The sequence below is a fragment of the Salmo trutta genome, chromosome 17, assembly GCF_901001165.1.
Source record: "Salmo trutta chromosome 17, fSalTru1.1, whole genome shotgun sequence".
NCBI classification, from domain to species: Eukaryota; Metazoa; Chordata; class Actinopteri; order Salmoniformes; family Salmonidae; genus Salmo; species Salmo trutta.
In genome coordinates, this window is record NC_042973.1 from 52,165,742 (window position 1) to 52,187,414 (window position 21,673).

A 21,673-nucleotide genomic window follows, 5' to 3' on the forward strand; every position below is an offset into this window, starting at 1 on the left:
GTACAAGCGGTCTTTTGTAAGCCCTTTTCATTCCTGTATGGTTTCATCACTTGTCACTGCTTGAATGTGCTTAATCTATTTTTTTCTGTTTCGCCCATGTGAACCTCCTCCCTTCACTATAGAGAAATTGACATGGCACAGCCTTCTCTGCTCAGACTAAGGAAAATATCTAACCACATATCCATAGCATGTACCTGTATGCTGCAAGACTGTGTTAGCCTACTGAGAAAAAGCCTGAGCATTAGCTTAGGGGGCCAACACAACATCATCATGTGAGTGTGGTGCCAATTCTGCCAAACCACCTGTTACATTATGCAGTGTTGACTAGGCAAGTCTGTTAAAAACAAATTCTTATTACAATGACGGCCTAGGAACAGTGGGTTCACTGCCTTGTTCAGGGGCAGAACAACAGATTTTTACCTTGTTAGCTCAGGTATTTGATCTAGCAACCTTTATTGTTACTAGCTCAATGCTCTAACCACTAGGCTACCTGCCATCCCAGTTAACCTGAAAACCAGTGTTAAGTTTCACAGCCTCTTCCAAAGTCCTCACTTCATTGTTTTAGAAAGGGAACACAGGCTGTGGTGGGCTTGGCAGTTGGCGCCAAAGTATAGAAAGTCCTCCTACGCATTGAAAATATCTTTGACATGTCTTCAGACAACTCGCTGAAAGGCTTTGGAACTTCCTCACTGGAGGATATTGCTAATTGTTTTGGGTTAGGCTTGACTGGGTGTGCCTTGGTACTGTGATACAAAGGACGTACTAAGGACTTTTATGTCAGATCAGGTGTCTAAAAAAAACGTATTTTAGGGTGTGGCTTTAGTTCCCTGGGCTGTCATGATTGGCCATTGGGAAAATGAGCACAAATAACATATTCACACTTAGAAATAAACCAAAAACCCCTTGACTGTGTGATGCATTTATTCAATAACATTTTTATTATAGTATCTATATTCCCACTTCTCAAATTAAATATTTCAATGTAATTAAACCTACATATATTTGTATTCCTTGTACTACAAATATTTAGTTCAGCTAACATCTTTCAAGATCCTCACGCCTTATTCTGCACTGAATATTGTTGTTTTGGTTTTATCAGAGAGGAGGGTGCTGGCACACTCACCGCCCCATGTTCTTGCTGTGGGAACAGACTTGTCAAGAATGTGAACTTTCTTGTTAACTCAGGTGTGTACGTGTCCAAGTACTCAGACTGCCTGGACCTAAACCGCTGGTACCACGGGAAGTCTGGATACATCGCCATCATCAGACTCACCAAGGTATTTACATAGTTATGAGCCACAGAGGCGTTGCTATGTGTAACTTCACTGTTGAATGTTCCTCTAGGTTTTTTTTTCCTTCTAAGGAGTTTTTCCTTGCCCCCTGCTTCTGCTTGCTCTTTGGGCTTTAGGTCGAGTTACTGCAAAGCTCTTTGTGACGACTGCAGATGTAAAAAGGGCTTCATAAATGCATTTGATTGATTTGTTTGTTGAAAGGGCTTGTCATTTAATTCTCTCCCTTTTTGTGGGGTTCTACAGGGCAGAGTGAGAGATGTGACAGAGAACTACACGGTGAACTACACCTCTCCCTCTAATGGGTTTGACTGTCATGTATCAGAGCAGCTCAGTGCTGTGTCAGCCAACACCAGCTCCTTCCTGGCCTTTGAGAGAACACAGGTGAGATTCCTCCATCCATCATCCCTCTGACGTTCATCCATCCATGTCACACTGTGTACTTTTCCAGTAGGAAAAAAAAAACGTTGTAATGACGTCATTTCAACCAGCTTTGCCTGCTGGGTTTCGGGTTCTGTTGCCTTCAATTGTCAAATGTGCACTCTGTGTGTCAAAGCAATAAAACGGAAATGAATCTAGTAAGCTACCTCTAATGCACAAAAAGTTATAATTTATTCGTGTTTTTGCTCCAGGCATTTAGAAAAGTTTATGAAATAGACCTGTAGATACAGTAGTGATAAATACAATACAATAGCAAAGCTGAAGAGATTTGTGTTGGTCTTTGCAGTACTACATGTATGAGCTGCCTGGTGGAGGGGCTGACTCGACAGTCCAGCCTCCCAGCCATGTCTGCCCATTCGCTATAGTGGCTTTTTCCTATTGGGATACCAAGACACCTGCATCAGAGGACCAAGAGAAAAGGTACATTTCCCTCTTTCTCATGGGGTTTTTAATGTTTCCAGATTCATAGAAAATATTTGATGAAAAGGAACATCTTCTAAAACGTACAAAATTATTGATTTGTTTTTTCTTCTCTTTTGCAGTGAGGAAGAAAAAACAGGTGAGTAATGAATCAAACTGTTACAAAGGTGCTTTTGGATAATGTTATGGTGCCGTTCAATGGCTTATCATTACTACTACAGTACAGTACATTCCTACTTTAACTGAATGCATTAAGTTGCTCTGGATAACATTGTCTGCTAAAATGTAAATATTATTACAGTGTTTCACTACTACCCCTGGAGGGGTCAGCTCCAAATCAGCTCCCAGGTCTACCATGTGGGTCTGAAGTCTAGCACTGGACCCCTGATTCCAGCTAAACTGTAAGTTCAATGCAACCCTAGTGTGAAGGTGCACTCTCTCTCCCTATGCTATGACTTATAAATACAGTATCTTGTAAATATCTCTCCAATTTACTTGATGTGGGTCGTGTTTAGCACACCATAGCAAGACAGTAGGAAACAAAACAAAAAACGTTTAACTACCTGTTTTCATGTAACATAACCTGAGAATGTCATTTTGTTTGATTTCAGTCCAACAGTAATGGCAGTTGACGGAGCCATTAAAATGTCAGATCTGAGGCAGAAATTACCAAAGGCTATATTTGAAACCTGCTTCGTCGGTGAAGGTACGTTTACATGTGTTACATATGTTTACAAATGTAAATGTAGGCCACTCAAAAGTAGTTTCATTGTGATAGCATTTTGCTTGAGCAGTGTCACCACAAACAAACTTTCCCAGGACTAGGGTTGCAAAGGGAGGGTATATTACTGAAAACTACCAGAATTTTCATATCTTTCAAAGATTTTATGTTATTTATCACAAGACATCAAGTGGCTCTTTTGGATACTTCAGATTATCACAGGTGTTTGTAATCTGGCCCTCTGTGTGGCCTTATCACATGTAAAATATATGAAATAAGATGATAAAAATAAATGGAATGACAAAGCTGTAAAACATTATCCTAAATATACTGAACAAAAATATAAAGGCTACATGCAACGATTTCAAAGATTTTACTGAATTGCAGTTCATATAAGGAAATCAGTCAAATTAAATAAATTCATTAGGCCCTAATCTATGGGATTTCACATGACTGGGAATACAGACATGCATCTGTTGGTCACAGATATCTTACAAAAAGGTAGGAACGTGGATCAGAAAACCAGTCAGTGTCTGGTGTGACCACCATTTGCCTCATGCAGTGCGACATCTCCTTCACATAGAGTTGATCAGGCTGTTGATTGTGGCTTGTGGAATGTTGTCCCACACCTCTTTTATGGCTGTGTGAAATTGCTGGATATTGGCGGGAACTGAAACACGCAAAAAAAGAACCGTCCTCTCACTGTCAACTGCGTTTATTTTCAGCAAACTTAACATGTGTAAATATTTGTATGAACATAACAAGATTCAACAACTGAAACATAAACTGAACAAGTTCCACAGACGTGACTAACAGAAATTGAATAATGTGTCCCTGAACAAGGGGGGATCAAAATCAAAATAACAGTCAGTATCTGGTGTGGCCACCAGCTGCATTAAGCATCTCCTCCTCATGGACTGCACCAGATTTGCCAGTTCTTGCTGTGAGATGTTACCCCACTCTTCCACCAAGGCACCTGTAAGTTCCCGGACATTTCTGGGGGAATGGCCCTAGCCCTCACCCTCTGATACAACAGGTCCCAGACGTGCTCAATGGGATTGAGATCTGGGCTCTTCGCTGGCCATGGCAGAACACTGACATTCCTGTCTTGCAGGAAATCACACACATAACAAGCAGTATGGCTGGTGGCATTGTCATGCTGGAGGGGCATGTCAGGATGAGCCTGCAGGAAGGGTACCACATGAGGGAGGAGGATGTCTTCCCTGTAACGCACAGCGTTGAGATTACCTGCAATGACAACAAGCTCAGTCCGATGATGCTGTGACACACCGCCCCAGACCATGACGGACCCTCCACCTCCAAATGGATCCCGCTCCAGAGTACAGGCCTCGGTGTAACGCTCATTCCTTCGATGATAAACGCAAATCCGACCATCACCCCTGGTGAGACAAAACCGCGACTCGTCAGTGAAGAGCACTTTTTGCCAGTCCTGTCTGGTCCTGCGACGGTGGGTTTGTGCCCAAAGGCGACGTTATTGCCGGTGATGTCTGGTGAGGATCTGCCTTAAAACAGGCCTACAAGCCCTCAGTCCAGCCTCTCTCAGCCTATTGCGGACAGTCTGAGCACTGATGGAGGAATTCTGCGTTCCTGGTGTAACTCGGGTAGTTGTTGTTGCCATCCTGTACCTGTCCAACAGGTGTGATGTTCGGATGTACCAATCCTCTGCAGGTGTTGTTACACGTGGTCTACCACTGCGAGGATGATCAGCTGTCCGTCCTGTCTCCCTGTAGCGCTGTCTTAGGTGTCTCACAGTACGGACATTGCAATTTATTGCCCTGCCACATCTGCAGTCCTCATGCCTCCTTGCAGCATGCTTAAGGCACGTTCACGCAGATGAGCAGGGACCCTGGGCATCTTTCTTATGGTGTTTTTCAGAGTCAGTAGAAAGGCCTCTTTAGTGTCCTACGTTTTCATAACCTTGACCTTAATTGCCTACCGTCTGTAAGCTGTTAGTGTCTTAACAACCATTCCACAGGTGCATGTTCATTAATTGTTTATGGTTCATTGAACAAGCATGGGAAACAGTGTTTAAACCCTTTACAATGAAGATCTGTGAAGTTATTTGGATTTTTATTAATTATCTTTGAAAGACAGGGTCCTGAAAAAGGGATGTTTCTTTTTTTGCTAAGTTTAGATCGAAAGCATCCCAAACATGTTCAATGGGTGATATATCTGAGTATACAGGCCATGGAAGAACTGGGACATTTTCAGCTTCCAGGAATTGTGTACAGATCCTTGCGTCATGGGGCTGTGCATTATCATGCTGAAACAAAGTGATTTCGTCACGGTATCTCTGTGCATTCAAATTACCATCAATAAAATGTAATTGTGTTTGTTGTCCGTAGCTTATGCCTGCCCATACCATAACCCCACCATGGGGCATTCTTTTCACAACTTTAACATCAGCAAACCGCTCGCCGACATGACGCCATACATGTGGTCTGCGGTTGTTAGGCCGGTTGGACGTACTGCCAAATTCTCAAAAACGACACACTAGAGAAATGAACATTCAATTCTCTGGCAGCAGCTATGGTGGACATTCCTGCAGTCAGCATGTCAATTGTACTCACCCTCAACTTGAGACATCTGTGGCATTGTATTGTGTGTCAAAACTGCACATCTTAAAGTGGCCTTTTATTGTCCCTAGCACAAGGTGCACCTGTGTAATGATCATGCAGTTTAATCAGCTTCTTGATATGCCACACCTGTCAGGTGGATGGATTATCTTGGCAAATGAGAAATGCTTACTACAGGGATGTAAACAAATTTGTGCACCACATTTGAAAGAAATAAGCTTTTTGTGCGTATGGAACATTTATGGGATATTTTATTTCAATTCATGAAACAAACACTTTACTTGTTGCGTTGATATTTTTGTTCAGTGTATAAACCATCATCTTAGTGAATACCATTGATGTTTAATATGAAGGTTTCAGCATGAAATATCCTTTCTATTTTTTTTTTACACACTTTTATTTATTTAACTATGTCAATATGTATGTTATCAATGTTTTGTCATTAATCTTCAACTTTAAGCCAGCAACATATTACCCTGCATCCCACTGCTGGCTTACCTCTGAAGCTAGATCACCTCCTCCCAGCTGCCCACAGCACTGAGGCTAGGCGACACGGTCACCACCGATAAATCCATGATAATCAAAAATTTCAAGAAGCATTTCTCTACGGCTGGCCATGCTTTTCTCCTGGCTACCCCAACCCCGGCCAACAGCTCCGCACCCCCCACAGCTACTTGCCCGAGCCTCCCCAGCTTCTCCTTCACCCAAATCCAGATCGCAGATGCAAATGCAAATCAATTTCTAACATTTTTGACATGCGTTTTTCTGGATTTTTTTGTTGTTATTCTGTCTCTCACTGTTCAAATAAACCTACCATTAAAATTATAGACTTATCATTTCTTTGTCAGTGGGCAAACGTACAAAATCAGCAGGGGATCAAATTATTTTTTCCCTAACTGTATGTGAGAATTCTGTTCATTGATTACAGCTCAGCGTTCAACACCATAGTACCCACAAAGCTCATCACTAAGCTTAGGATCCTGGGACTGAACACCTCCCTCTGCAACTGGATCCTGGACCTCCTGACGTGCCACACCCAGGTGGTAAGGGTAGGCAACAACATATCATCCACGCTGATCTTCAACACTGGGGCCCCTCAGGGGTGCGTGCTTAGTCCCCTCCTGTATTCCCTGTTCACCCACGACTGCGTGGCCAAGCACGACTCCAACGCCATCGTTACGTTTGCTGACGCCACAACAGCGGTAGGCCTGATCACCGACAACGAAGAGACAGCCTATAGGGAGGAGGTCAGAAACCAGGCAGTGTGGTGCCAGGACATCAACCTGTTCCTCAATGTGAGCAGGACAAAGGAACTGATCGTGGACTATAGGAAAAATGAGGGCCGAACAGGCAGGGCTGAAGTGGAGCGGGTCGAGAGTTTCAAGTTCCTTGGTGCCCACATCACCAACGAACTATCATGGTCCAAACACACCAAGACAGTTGTGAAGAGGGCACGACAACACCTTTTCCCCCCCAGGAGACTGAAAAGATTTGGCATGGGTCCACAGATCCTCAAAAAGTTCTACAGCTGCACCATCGAGAGCATCCTGACCGGTTGCATCACCGCCTGGTATGGCAACTGCTTGGCATCTGACCATAAGGCGCTACAGAGGTTAGTGCGTACGACCCAGTACATCACTGGAGCCAAGCTTCCTGACATCCAGGACCTATATCCTAGGTGGTGTCAGAGGAAGGCCCAAAAAGATGTCAAAGTCTCCAGTCGCCCAAGTCATAGACTGTTCTCTCAGCTACCGCACGGCAAGCAGTACCAGAGCGCCAAGTCTAGGACCAAAAGGCTCCTTAACAGCTTCTACCCCCAAGCCATAAGACTGCTGAACAGTTAATCAAATTGTAACCAAGACTATTTACAGTGACACCACCCCCCTCGCCCCCATATGTTTTTACACTGCTGTAACTTGCTGTTTATTATCTATGCATAGTCACTTTACAAATTACCTCGACTAACCTGTACCCCCGCACATTGACTTGGTACCAGTACACCCTTTATATAGCCTCATTATTGTTATGTAATTTACATTTACATTTACGTCATTTAGCAGACGCTCTTATCCAGAGCGACTTATGTAATATTCTTGTTACTTTTTGACTTCATTTTTAAAAATATTTTTTCCCCATAAACTATCAAAATAAGAAAGTCACACACTCCATGTATAATCTCCCAGCAATTTAATGGGTATTTACCAACCGAAACGTTTAGGCACAGTGATACCGAAACGTTGGTAAATACCCATTACATTTCTGGGAGATTATACATGGAGTGTGCGACATTCTTTGTTTTGATAGTTTATAGTTTATTCCCCGTTAATCAGCACCTCCACACAAGTTATTATTCTGGGTGTGCGCCAGCTCATGTTTTTTTATCAAATTTTTTCCCCCCCGTCTGTTGTGTCGACTTTATTAAATTTTTTACTTTACTTTATTTAGTAAATATTTTCTTAACCAACAATGCAGTTCAAGAAATAGAGTTAAGGGCTTTAAGAATTTTACGGTAAGGTTGTACCTGTTGTATTTGGCGCATGTGACAAATAACATTTGATTTGATTAGATGCTTTTTTCATTAATTAGGCTATTTGGTCTATCTAATACATGGACACAGATCTAAAAAAATATATACACTATCTACGAATATATATATTTTTAAGTTATTCAACTATAAATCACCAAAGTTACCATAGATCTTCAGTTAATTATGAAAATTACAGAAGATTCCTGTAACTTTGATAAATTACCATTAGCTTTGCAACCCTACCCAAGGATATTTTTTATGTGTTGCTGATCTGAATATTTACCCAGCTGTGTGAGCTTTACAGAGCTTTATTTTTATTTATTTTTACCATTTAATGATATTGAATTGTACGGTTTTTCAGTTTCTCTGGAAGGAATGTGTTGGAGTCTGTATGAGTTGGCACCCAGTGAGGCTGAGGACACCTCTCTCTCTCAGCTCACACAGGAGCTCAAGGAGAAAGACCTGGTGAGCGTTCATTGATCTTAAAGTCGGCTGACAGGTTATTGGAAGACTGGAATGGAAAGGGAAAGGGGGATACCTAGTCAGTTATACAATGCATTCGACTGAAATGTGTCTTCCGCATTTAACCCAACCCCTCTGAATGCAGTTCATTGTTGTGTTGTCAGACCTTGATTCTAATAAATATTTTTCTTACCAACAGGCCCTCGCAATACAACTGAATGATAGTGGTTTCCTTATACTGTTACATTCATCTCACTTCCTCACATATGAAGGTAAGACAAAACCTGTATACGCAACATATTGCATTTAAATATATTATAGATAGAAGCTAAATATCTAACTTTACATTATAATTGTAAATTTCAGATGCTGGGTCCAATAAGCCAGAGGTATTGCAGGGGATGTTTGTGTTTCCAGATTCCAGAGCTATACAGCGAGGTGTGTGTGTGTGTGTGTGTGTGTGTGTGTGTGTGTGTGTCTGTATGGCCAACACCTATGCCCTTGTATACAGTAAGGTTTTTGTCTATTCTTTTATAATTTATCCTTATGTAATGTCATTTCTTTTTTACCACAGACACCAAGATCTGCTCAGAGAAGCCCTCCCTCTCACCAGAGGGCCTCCAGGTGGTGCCTGCACTGAACTACGCCGAGACAGAGGTGGAAAAGTGCCTCCCTGAACAGAGTGGGGAGCTACGTGGTTTACTAGAGCAGCATATCCAGAGCTACGCTGCCCTCATCCACCCTGGGCTTACTATCAGTCCATCCAGGGAAGCCAGCATCTTCCCAGATCAGTTTGATGTTCCTGACGCCCTCAAATATCTCTACTCCACCCCAAAGTGGACTGAAATGGGATGGAAATGTCTCAAGTCTTACTTCCACCAGCCGGGCTCCTTCGAGCTCTCTGTATCCAGGGCCACGGAGCTCCTGGCGGCTGGACGAGAGGAGCGAGGGGATGAGCCAGATGATGACGTCTACTACTGTCTGTCATCTCCAGAAGGCCCCCCCATGACTCCTGCTAGTCTGGGTGGCCCAGAGGAGGAGCAGTCAGGGGGACAGTCACCAGGAGACACAGCCACATACATAAGTAATGCACCGGCAGTATCTACAGAGGACTTTGAGAAACCTGGTATGACCAAGGCAGACAGCAATGCACCAAATAAAAGAGTAGAGGAAGAGAAGAACTTGTCTTCAAAGGAGGTGCAAGACAAAGTGCAACATGTGCAACCCAATGAGGTGCAGGAGGAAGTGCCCTCTGATCTTACCAAGCCTGCCGTCCCGCAGGCTGACAGTAATGCACCAGGGACAACTTTGATTCCAAAAGAGGTGCAGAAGGAGCTTCCCTGTGATCTTTCCCAGCCTGTTGTGTTGGCAGATGATTCTGGGAAACCTGGGAAGAACAAGGCCGTACCAGGGGTAGTAGTAGAGGATGAAGGGACACATTTGAACCCAGAGGAAGTCCAAGTGGATAGGCAAAAGCAGGTGCTTTCTGATCTTTCACAGCCTGCAGTCTCTGCAGAAAACTTGAGGAAAGCTGGCCCAGCAGCGTTGGGTAAGGCAGACTGTAAAGCACCAGAGGTAGGAGTAGCGAATGAAGGAACAAACTTGCACCTGAAAGAGGTGCAAAAGAATATGCCCTCTGGTCTTTCACAGCCTGCAGTCTCTGAAGAGGAATTGAAGAAACCTGGGCCGGCCCTGGCAACCAAGCCCAACATTAAAGCAGTAGAGACAGGAGTAGAGGATAAAGGGGGGGATTTGCCTAAGGAGGTGCTAGAGGAGGTTCCATGTGATGCAGTGTCGGCAAAGGTTTTTGCAATAGCCGGTATGACAGTGATGACCAAGGCCACAGAGGTGACAGAGGTTTCAACCTCACCTGCATCAGGTGACCTCCCAACAGTGCTAGTCATCACTGCCACTGAAGGAACTGCAACCGTTGTACCTCATAATGACAACTTTGGCTTGATCAATACAGAGTCGATCACAAAGAACTCCTCCAGTTTGCCACCAGCCAAAGTACAGGAGAGGGGTGGAAGTGCTCTCAATGGGCAATGTGGCAAGGCCAATGAGGTCAATAATGTCTCTACATCAGATTGGAGGAAACGGCCAAGGAAACGGCGTAGATTTAGCGGGTTGGGTAAACGGGTCTTGAGGTCTTCAGCAGCTGACTTTGAAGAGGAAGAAACTGAGAAGGGATGTTTGGGTTCAAGTAAAGTCTTCTCATTGAAAAAGAGGAAGGAAATGACAGATTTAGTTCAACTTAACCCATGGAAAAAGAAGGAAACGATGGATGTAACCCAGGTTCGCCCATTGAAAATGCAGAGGGAACTGATGAATTTGACCCTAGATCCCCCATTGAAAAGGAAGGAAAGAATGGATGTAACCCAGGTTCACCCAATGAAAATGCAGAGGGAAGTGATGAATTTGATCCAAGATCTGCCTTTGAAAAAGAAGAAGGAAAGGAAAGATTCAATTAACTTTTACCCATTCAAAAGTAAGGAAAGTATTGATCTAATTCACGACGGCCACCCATTGAAAAAGAAGACGGATCGGTGGGACTTGAAGGCGATCATCTCCGAATGCGGTAGAGTCTTTGTCCCTCATGGTTCAGAAGTTATCGCCAAGGATATAGAATCTTTGAAAGTTATGGGGAAAGTGATAGATGACAAACAATGTGCTGATGAGATGATGGTTGAAGCTTGTATCAAAGTACCCCAACCCATAGAAACAGGAGATGAATCTGGCCTAGAGTTGATAAAGTCAGATGAAAACAAAGAGTCGCACATATGGAGTTCAGACAGTAAAGACCATCCACCAAAGGTCAAAATGGCTGATGTAGACAAGATGGCCTCTCAGAAACCCTCAGAACTGGTCCAGAGCAAAGACATGGATTTTCCTTCCTTAGAAAAACACAAAAAGAATTGTCAATTTGTTGCAATATCCCTCAGTAAACTAAAGACAGTTTTTTCAAGAAGGGGAAAGAGGAAAACGCCTCTCAAACCTGTTTCAGGAGATCAAATGTTACCATTGGACAAGAAAAGCAAGGCCGATGCTGGCATGGATAAAATGGAAAGTGTTCATTTGACTAATTCCTGCAAAGATACCACATGTGCTGCTGAAGTTGCAAAGGAACAGACATTTGGCCTAGACCCAAAGTTTGCACTAGCATTAGGCTTGACTCCTAGGGAGTTGCATAATAATGCACCCAAATCTCCAGAAAAAAGTGATATCCCATTGAAGAAAGACATTCAGAGCAGACTAGACCTGGTCCCACCTCAAGCCACATCTGACCAAACATCTGAGGCGTTGCCTAGCTCCCCTTCAGCAACAATAACCTTAACGGGTCGGGGGAGCCCATTCAAAATGAAATGCAAGCCTGCAGACTCCATAAGGAAAAAATGTAAGTTCCTCTTGGGAAGTCATGTAGTTGTTGTCAACCTCACGTCATGCAAATAACAAAACATGCAGATTTGATTTTATTTTGTTCTCCTAAACCACACACTTAATTAGATATTTGTCATCTTGATAATTGAGTTGTGATTGCAGTTAATATGTGCTGAATGTTGAAATGTTAAAATAATCCCTTTGTCTTGAATTCCTGATGATTCCGTTTCTATATCTCTTTTTCTATCTGAACTGCAAAGCAACACTATGAAGTAATATGTTAATAGCTTCTTGCTATTCTGGTCCCAGGTCAGTTTGTGCTGTAGTTGACAAGACAGCACAAACTGATCTTGGACCAGGCTAGCCTCTTGCCACCTCCTTTGCCTCTGCTTTGTCTTGCTGCGTGTCGTGCTACTGTCCCCCATTTCAATCTGATACAAATCATAAAACAATTTGGTTCAATTTTGGCGAGGAGATTTGCATGCAGGCGACCGACTGCCTTACGACAATTGAATTTCAAAGTATTAATTATCACTATGCGCTACTTCGTGTTTTTTGTTTTCATACTGTTTCTTCTGTCTCTTTTCTCTGTTCTCTTTTGTTTCTACAGGGTGGTTGCACTATCACACACCAGCTTCTTTTGAAAAAGAGAAAGTAGCACAACCTATGTCCTCCCAACTACTGACACTTAACCCTGATGTCAGGCGTGTTGTCAGTAGGGGTAGGCCTCGCACAGTGAAGAAAGATGCCAGTGATGCATCATGCCCACCAGCAGATGCTCTGACCCTATTGGCCGATTTGGCCCTCAGTACCAGTAACGACAAAGTACTGGAACAGCAGCCAGACCACCTGGCTCTCCAGCAACAAGAATGCTGTCCAAGTTTGGTAATAAGTGACAACAGTGTCAAAGATGGTGGCTCTCCTCATGAGCCAGATGTTGAACCACAGTCTGTCCTTCATGCACTGCTGAAGCAGCCTTCTGCTGCTAGGCTTAAACTTCCCCCTCAGTCTCCGTCACCCAAGGGGCTGGTGGTGGGGAGTGGGGAGCGGGTTGTGTTAGTCTCACAAGAGCATTCTTACTCACTGCCGCCATCCTCCTCTCTACTATTGGGTTTGTCAGGTTCAACCCTCCAAGTCCCCATTTCGGAGGGACTTCAGCCGCATCGCAAGGATATGGTCTATGATGACGGAACTCAAGCATTACGGGCCGTCCTGTGTCAGGAGCAGGACCAGAACAGGAAGGAACTCGGGGAGGAACCCGGGATGGCTCCAGAATCCATGAGCAAAGGAATTGGGCGCAGGCAGAAGTTCCGGCGCTTACGGCGGTTCATTGAAAAAGACAGCTCAGTTCAAGTGACAAGGCTGTGGAAGGAAAACTATGACTTTAATTCAGACAGCAAGTTTACCAACGACCCTATGGATAAAACAGTTATTAGAGCCCTACATGGGTATGTACTTAGAATTTGTAATTTACACTGAACAAAAATATAAACACAACATGCAACAATTTCAAAAAGTTACACTTCATATAAGGAAATCAGTCAATTTAAATAAATGCATTAGGCCCTAATCTATGGATTTCAATGGCTGGGAATACAGATATGAATCTGTTGGTCATAGATACCTTAAAAAAGGTAGGGCCGTGGATCAGAACACCAGTCAGTATCTGGTGTGACCACCATTTGCCCCACCATTTGCACCACACATCTCCTTTGCATAGAGTTGATCAGGCTGTTGATTGTGGCCTGTGGAATACTGTCCCACTCCTCTTGAATGTCTGTGCGAAATTGCTGGATATTGGCGGGAACTGAAACACGCTGTCATACACGTTGATCCAGAGCATCCCAAACATGCTCAATGGGTGACATGTCTGGTGAGTATGCAGGCCAAGGAAAAACAGGGTCCTTTTCAGCTTCCAGGATTGTGTACAGATCCTTGCGACATGGGGCTGTGCATTATCATGCTGAAACATGAGGTGATGGTAGTGGATGAATGGCACGACAATGGGCCGCAGGATCTTGTCACGGTATCTCTGTGCATTCAAATTGCCATCGATAAAATTAAATTCTGTTTGTTGTCCGTAGCTTATGCCTGCCCATACCATAACCCCACCACCACCATGGGGCACTGTGTTCACACATCAGGAAACAGATCACCCAAACGACACCGTACATGCTATCTGCCGTCTATTCAGCCGTGAAGTTCACACTTCTCCAGCGTGCCAGTGGCCATCGGAAGTGAGCATTTGCCCACTGAAGTCGGTTATGATGCCGAACTGCAGTCAGGAAGACCCTGGTGAGGATGATGAGCACGCAGATGAGCTTCCCAGAGACGGTTTCTGACAGTGGTCCGCGGTTGTGAGGCTGGTTGAACATACTACCAAATTCTCTAAAACGAAATTGGAGGCGGTTTAAGGTAGAGAGAAATGAACATTCAATTATCTGGAAACAGCTTTGGTGGACATTCCTGCAGTCAGCATGCCAATTGCACGCTTCCTAAAAACTTGAGACATCTGTATCATTGTGTTGTGTGACAGAACTGCACATTTAAGTGACCTTTTATTGTCTCCAGCACAAGGTGCACTTGTGTAATTATCATGCTGTTTAATCAGCTTCTTGATATGCGACACCTGTCACGTAGATGGATTATCTTGGCAAAGTAGGAATGCTCACAAACAGGGATGTAAACAAATTTGTGCAAAACATTTGAGAGAAGCTTCTTGTGCGTAAGAACATTTCTGGGATCTTTTATTTCAGCTCATGAAACATGGGACCAACACTACATGTTGCATTTATAATTTTGCTCAGTGTAAATAAAAATGTCGTTAGAAGAAAAACGAACTACTAGATGCATAAGTGAAGAGCTTGCTAGAGACAGAAAGCTTATTCTATATTACTCAACAGACTAATTGTTTAACTGGATTTTGATTTCTCTGTGTCCCTTTCCTTCACCCCTCTGCACCCTCTCTGTATAGCCCATGGGATTTCAACATTGAGGACACAAACGAACAGGTTCAGCTCATCATCCACATGTGGATAGGTCTTTTCTACAGCAGGTCCACTGCTAGATTCTTCCAGGCAGACCCAAGTCTTCTATGTATGGAGGAAAAAGATTCTACAGAAGTGGATCATGGAATGGTACAAGCCCAGGTTACATCTGAGACCAAGACAAGTTCCCCTGCTTATATTGCCCTTTCCAGGATCCCAGAACCTGAAGTTTTGGACCTTAGTAATGTGGGTAAAAAAGAATCACAACCATTAAGCTTGGAACCTGAGGTATTGGACCTTTCAGTGAAAACAACCTCGACTGTGTTAGATTTCACTGTAGACACAAAGGATTCCCCTGAGTCCAAGCAAAGAATAGATTTTAAAAATCCTTCAGTATACCAACCAGAAAGTGGACTCCACAAGGAAATCATCTCTTTTCACAAACAAAGTACAGGTCTTGAGTTAAAGGTTAGAAAATAAATATATATGTAAAGCACAAATGTTTTCCAATAAATATTTTGTTGACATAATACACATAATTGTTTATTTTGCTTGTCTCTTTTCTCTTCAGGTTTACAGAGACCGTGTGGACAGCATGATGTCAGACAAAGCGAGTGAACTGGATGATGATGAAACTAGCAACCATGAGAATGACAGCAATGGTTCCCTCCAAAATGATGTGTCCCCTAACAGAAGAACTTTGGAAAGTGATGGATCGTACATTCTCTTGTGTGAACAGGCAGCAAGTGTGTACATTAATCAAGAAAAGGTCCTGGAGACTCAAAGAATTGCCCAGGGTTTGGAGGGCAAAGCCAAAAAGGAAATCCAAAAGAAAGAGAGGAGCCATGATGGAGAACAAAACATAGCAAGTCTTAAAACCATGGAATCTAAAGATGTTGATGAGGAGCAACAAGTTAAAGATAACGATTCAGTCAAAACAATGTCATGCACAGAGGTGCTGGGGGATGGTGACATTACCAATATGGCTGACAGAGTTGAGCGTAATGCAAGTGAATCCAGAGATGGGTCTGACGTTGCCATCTGTGATGGCAGTGAGTCAAAAACGCACAACGCGTATCATAGCATGAAGGATTCTGTTGAAGCAGCAAAACCACAAGCACTGCATGTTGGGAAAGACACCACAAACAAGGAAATCAATGCACAACCTGCTGGGAATGATTCCATTGATAAGGCACTCAAAGCAATGCATGATGAAAATATTCCCAAAGATGTGTCACGGGATGATGGGAACTCCAAAAATGAGGTGCAAACTGCATTGCAGGAAGGGAATGATACTAGAGATGAGGCTCGACCAGTGGTGAATTATGAAAACGATTCAGGAGATAAAGCAGCACCTGCAGTATGTGGTGGGAATAATTCTGTGGCTGAAACACCACCAGAGATATCACATAATGGAAATGATTCCCAAAAAGAAACACCGTCAGTGGTGCATGGTGGGAATGATTCGACACTACCTGTGAAAATGTATAGCAAGCTGTATGTAGACGAAGAACCCACTGCAGTGAACGATAGAAATGCTTCCACCGATAAGGTACAACCAACGGAGCAGGTTGGGAATGTTTCTGTTGGCACTACTAGAGTACTGCTAGAGATGCAGGGTGAGATTAAATCTAAAGATGAGGTACTGACCACGAGAGTATTTACACTATGTGATGGGAACACGCCTTGTGTAGGTGAGTTCGACACACCCATTCAGTCCAAGGATGTTTCAGGAGAGGCTAAAACAACAGTAGTTGAGACTGATTTCAATGGCATTAGGGATTCTAAAGATCAGAAACAGATATCAATATCGGGTCAGAGTAAATCTGATATTGACACACAAGGACCCCAACATTCTCAAGACGAGACATCAGAAGTACTGACAGGCCAGGTAGAAATACCACTGATTGGAGTAGGAATTCCCAGGGAAGATATCTCACACACAGATATTCTACATTCACACAGTCAGGCATCAGAGATAGTGCGTGCTCAGATAGAAATACCATTTATTGGAGTAGAATTACCATTAATTGGAGTAGAGAAGGATAGCAAGGATTTCATGCACACAGAGGTGCACGACATTCACCTGTGTCAGAAAGAGACACCAATATCTTCAGTGTGTCATAGGGATAATTTGTTTTCAGGTGAAATGTTTAGAATAGCTTCAAAGGGAACTGAATCTGTCAGTAGATGCCCAACCCCTATCGTGGACAATGGTTACATTCCGATTCCTGACATCGACAGTGGCTGCTTGGTTATCTGCGATGCCGGTGGGGTCAGCAAACCCCTCAGCAGATGCCCAACACCTACACAAGATGAGCCACCTTTCGTTACAGAATTGTCACATGACCATCACACACCGAAGACGTTTTCTTTGCCTGATTCAAAAGACACCAACAGTCCCAACCTCAATAGTGGTCTTGCTCTTATTGAAAATGAAACGGCTTATCGTGAACCACATGAACCAAGTCTTGGTAGCAGCCCTAGCACTGTAGAGAATATGTTGCATGAGTTGCGTAAATCCAGCAACAACAATAGCAAACCAAATCATCTGGAAGCCATTGGTAAACAGTTCTCTCAATTATGGACTGAACCCCGCAAGAAGCCAATCGCCACTAGCACACCTCTCAACACTCCCTGTACTTCTTCAAAGGAAAAAAACAATTACAATCCTTATTCAAATATGCGACTTACCCCTGCTGAACAAGACCTGTATGCTGTTTCAAGTCACGATTCACTGCATAGGTTCCCTGACTCCTATCCCAAAACCCATAGCACCTTAACACAGAAAGCAGCATTCTCTGTGCCATCAATCCACCTTGAAGTCCTGTCCAATGAAACAACAGAAAGAACATTAACTCGGGACTTGAGTGAAATCGCTTTGGAAGGAGACACTAACTTGTGTCCTGCCTCAACAGAGATGATCATACAGTCCATCTGTCAGAGTATCCCAGGAGGAAGTGGACCTACAGCAGCTTCTCAGAACCTTTCAGGGCACAACTTTACTGAGCCCCATCCATACAGCCAACAGCTTGCCATGGCTGTGAATCTCTCCAAGAGTGAAGGCAGCAGAGGAGAGTACAGCTGGAAAGAAGGACAGACGAATATTGACCCTATGTCTTCAGATGTTCTCAAAGGCAAACAAACCGATGCCCCTGTCCACTCAAACACTAATTCTCACCCTTATAACACACCATATGTCACCGAAATGAGGAGACAGATTGCAAGTTTGCAAGATTACGTTATAGATGAAAGTGAGGCCGTAGAGCAAGACAATATTGAATCTAGTCTAGAGACAAATTGGATATCAGATGACCAACACACAAGTAATACATCCCAGTTGAATAAAACAAAACTTGACTTCATCAACTCTTTACGCCAGTATCAGCAATGGGATAAAAGAGAATTTGATGATGTTTTGGACTTCAGCAAGCAAGGCACTTCCTCTTCAATCACCTTCCAGTCTGAAGAATCAGACAAAATATTTAGCCGTATGGAAGAGAACAAACAGGACTGGTTAAAGTATTGTAGGTCAGAGAGGAGTAGGAACACCTCCAAAAGCCAAATCAATTTGGATGATGAGCACGAGGAAGTTTCCTCATTTGCAAAGCCATGCCTAGTTACAGTTTTGGACCACAAAGGAAACAGAATCACCTATGAAAACTATCCCGTTCTGAAACCTTCAACAAGCATGCACACATGGACAGTTCCGAACTCAAACAGACAGGGCTCGAGCAGTTTTGTGGAGTTCTCCAAGAGGTGGGATGATACACATAACGCTGATGAATCTGACCTCACTCAGTCTTCTGTGGATCTGGAGACCCTCATCTTCTCAGAGAGAATGAACCACATGCTAAAACGTAAAAGGAAGAGTAGCAGCAGCAGGTACAACCGATCAAGACACCACAGGTCAAATGTAGAAGAAAGAGCTTCCTCCTGTAGCCCGGCTGTGACAGTGCACTTTTCCAGCCTGCAGGAACAGGAAAGCTCGGAAGAACACTGGGAGGGACTACCTTCACTCGCAGGGCAGAAGTTAAAAATAGATATGCCTGAAAGGAAGGGTATGCCTGAAGAAACAGACAGAGATATGCCACAGCATCTTCAAAAACTCTCCTATACAAAGGGCAGTGAGATGACGCATGTCAAAGTTTCGGATCTGGTGGCGGAAAGTTTCAAGGCGTACCATGCCATGATGACTGAGGTCTGTGCAGGCAGAAAGTACCCACACAGAACTGAGAGACTCAAGAGAGAAGAAGCAAAGAGGAACAGTTTGCCAAAGTCTCGAGCCCCAAGCAAAGACAAAGACTTCTGTGGTCAGATGAAGAAGGACATGTATGACAGCCTGCATGATAATCTGAATTCTGTTGTGAAACAGTCATGTAAGAACAAGTTCAGGTTCTACATACTGGTGACATCAGATGACCCATTCTTCAAAGAGACAAAGGTAAGATGAACGTAAATGTTCGACTGGTTCTAGATCAGTTTGTGCTGTCTTGCCAACTTCTATGGTCAGTCACAAATGACCATAGCCCATGCAGCGCAAACAGATCTGGGACCAGGGTACGAAACCGTACCATAAGCTGTACAACAATGAAAGCCAAAGTTCATTCTTGCACCATGTTTAAAAACAAGCTTGTTATTTTTGTAGGAGCTGTTAGAAGCAGAGGGACACATAACAGTAGAAGAGTCTCAATTCTGCCTTGGAAAGGATACTCCCTCATCCCCTCTATACATTATCTTGAGGAACGAAGATATTGCTGAACACATTTGTGAGGTAAGACTGTTGTAGACTTATAAAAGTATCTCAAACTCCTGGAAAAGAATAAGCAATCCAGGTTTGAAATCCAGCCTTTTGAATCGGTTTTCGTTGTGTTACATTGTCGTCATTTTGAGATTTCTGTTTCACCCTCAGGTCCCTCACTTGCTTGAATTGAAGAAGTCTCAGAATGTGTTGTTTGCCGGTATTGACCGTCCTGATGACATTGTGAACCTGACTCACCAAGAACTCTTCAGCAAAGGCGGTTTTGTGGTGTTTGAGGGAGCAGCACTGGACACACTCAGTCTCAGTATGGACACTTCACTATTTGCAAGAGAACAAAGTGCATTTGTTACATTTCATTATGTTTCCACAACTGTCAATCTCTATAAGCAACTATGATGTCCCTAGCCTGGTCCCAGATCAGTTTGTGTCATCTTGCCAACTGCTGTGGCCGATGTTTGGCATGAAACAGATCTGGGGCCAGGCTATGATGTCCCCTCCAACATTGCATAGATGTGTGTGAGTTACTCAATGTCTCTTTCTCCCAGGCAACATTAAGAAAATGTCTGGTTTCCTGGAGGGGCTGAATAAAAAGGGGAAGTGGAAATGGCTCTTGCACTACAAAGACAGCCGAAAGCTGAAAGAGAACGCACGGTAAGCTTATTCTTGCGCTTGTAATTGTTCATCACAGTACAGGTAGTCAAACACACTGTGTTTGTTTGAATCCAAGCCAGTGTCATTTTTGTAATTCAAGGAAACCTAGATTCAAATGAACTGCCAGAACTGATCATTCCTCCCTCTACAGTTCTAGTGCTGAGGCACAGGGTAAAAAGAGCTTCATGGACATCTGCCAGGAGGCTGGAATGGTGGAGGTCTTACCCTACCATGAATGTGACGTCATTTCAAGGACACGACCCAACTACCTCCACTGTCTAGTCCGCCTGCAGGTCCAGAATGTATCAGCTCGTCTACCTGTATTTATAACTGGTGAGAGATCAGACTTTTTCCCTATACTGCATTCGTTAAGATTAGCTAAGTTTATAGTATTTTGGGGTTGATTGGGGGTAATTAGGACCTTTACTATTGAAAGAATTTCAATTTTTGTAATACATAGGGATTCTTAGTCGCAAGAATGCTAGTTTCTGACAATTATTTATTTATTTTGCAGACACAACGGCAGACAAAGCGTTTGCAAAACATGGGATATTCACAATGAATATTAACTCCTTCTTGCTGATTTCTCAGAGTGACAATTGCACTATTTCTTAAACAGACAGGAAAGCCTGACAGAAGTCTTCAGTACATCAATCAAACTTGATTTATAAAGCCCTTTTTATACTGAACAAAAATATAAAAACGCAACATGCAACAATTTCAAAGATTTTACTCAGTTACAGTTCATGTAAGGAAATTAGTCAATTTAAATAAATAAATTAGGCCCTAATCTATGGATTTCACATGACTGGTCAGGGGTGCAGCCATGGCCCACCCGCTTGGAAGCCAGGTCCATCCACTTGGCAGCCAGGCCCACCTACTGGGGAGCCAGGCCCAGCCAATAAGAATTAGTTTTTCCCCACAAAAAGGATTTATTACAGACAGAAATTCAGTGTACATTATCAACAGCTGTCACAAAGTGATTTAAATGAACCTGACCCAGACTCCAAAGAGCAAGCAGAATCAGTGGCAAGGGAAACCTTGTAACCTCGAGAAGAACCAGACACAGAAGGGGATGCCCCTTCACTCCAAAATCTGCTTTTTAGGGGGTCATTGGGAGTTTGACACACTGATCCAAATCATTTTGGTGTAAGATTAAAATAATTCTCTGTAAGTTATGTTTATAGCAAGGCTTTGTGTATTGCTGTTTTAGTCTCTCTTTTTTTTTTGGGGTTCCTTAGTGTAAATCATTGCACTATTTAGTAACATTTTGTGTAGATTTATTTATTCTTAATAATTTTCTATGACAGGTAGATTCTGTATAGATTAACGATGACATCTGCTTCAATGCACAAGCTCTGTGTTAGTGTATTTATTTGTATGTTTGTAAATACATTTATTGCACCTTTGCGATAAAGAAATTGACTAAATGTTCCAT

The 21,673-nt window shown here is 43.2% G+C and overlaps 1 protein-coding gene across 3 annotated transcripts in view; it reads left to right on the forward strand.

Moving 5' to 3' along the window:
* The window catches only part of LOC115152387 (uncharacterized), a 32,302-nt gene extending 10,641 nt beyond the window's left edge, over positions 1–21,661 (forward strand). Inside the window, exons 5-22 of one of the 3 annotated variants that reach the window (XM_029697213.1) lie at positions 1,186–1,277; positions 1,536–1,673; positions 2,017–2,150; positions 2,273–2,289; positions 2,452–2,551; positions 2,762–2,856; positions 8,357–8,460; positions 8,657–8,729; positions 8,824–8,895; positions 9,032–11,851; positions 12,446–13,283; positions 14,810–15,290; positions 15,394–19,266; positions 19,471–19,596; positions 19,735–19,888; positions 20,130–20,235; positions 20,387–20,568; positions 20,750–21,661. In XM_029697213.1, coding sequence (XP_029553073.1) covers positions 1,186–1,277; positions 1,536–1,673; positions 2,017–2,150; positions 2,273–2,289; positions 2,452–2,551; positions 2,762–2,856; positions 8,357–8,460; positions 8,657–8,729; positions 8,824–8,895; positions 9,032–11,851; positions 12,446–13,283; positions 14,810–15,290; positions 15,394–19,266; positions 19,471–19,596; positions 19,735–19,888; positions 20,130–20,235; positions 20,387–20,568; positions 20,750–20,850 — 9,506 coding nt within the window. In that variant the 3' untranslated portion in view covers positions 20,851–21,661. The remainder of the gene's footprint in view (positions 1–1,185; positions 1,278–1,535; positions 1,674–2,016; positions 2,151–2,272; positions 2,290–2,451; positions 2,552–2,761; positions 2,857–8,356; positions 8,461–8,656; positions 8,730–8,823; positions 8,896–9,031; positions 11,852–12,445; positions 13,284–14,809; positions 15,291–15,393; positions 19,267–19,470; positions 19,597–19,734; positions 19,889–20,129; positions 20,236–20,386; positions 20,569–20,749) is intronic. The other 2 variants (XM_029697214.1, XM_029697216.1) reach the window with 2 other exon arrangements.
* The last annotated feature ends 12 nt before the right edge of the window (positions 21,662–21,673 follow it).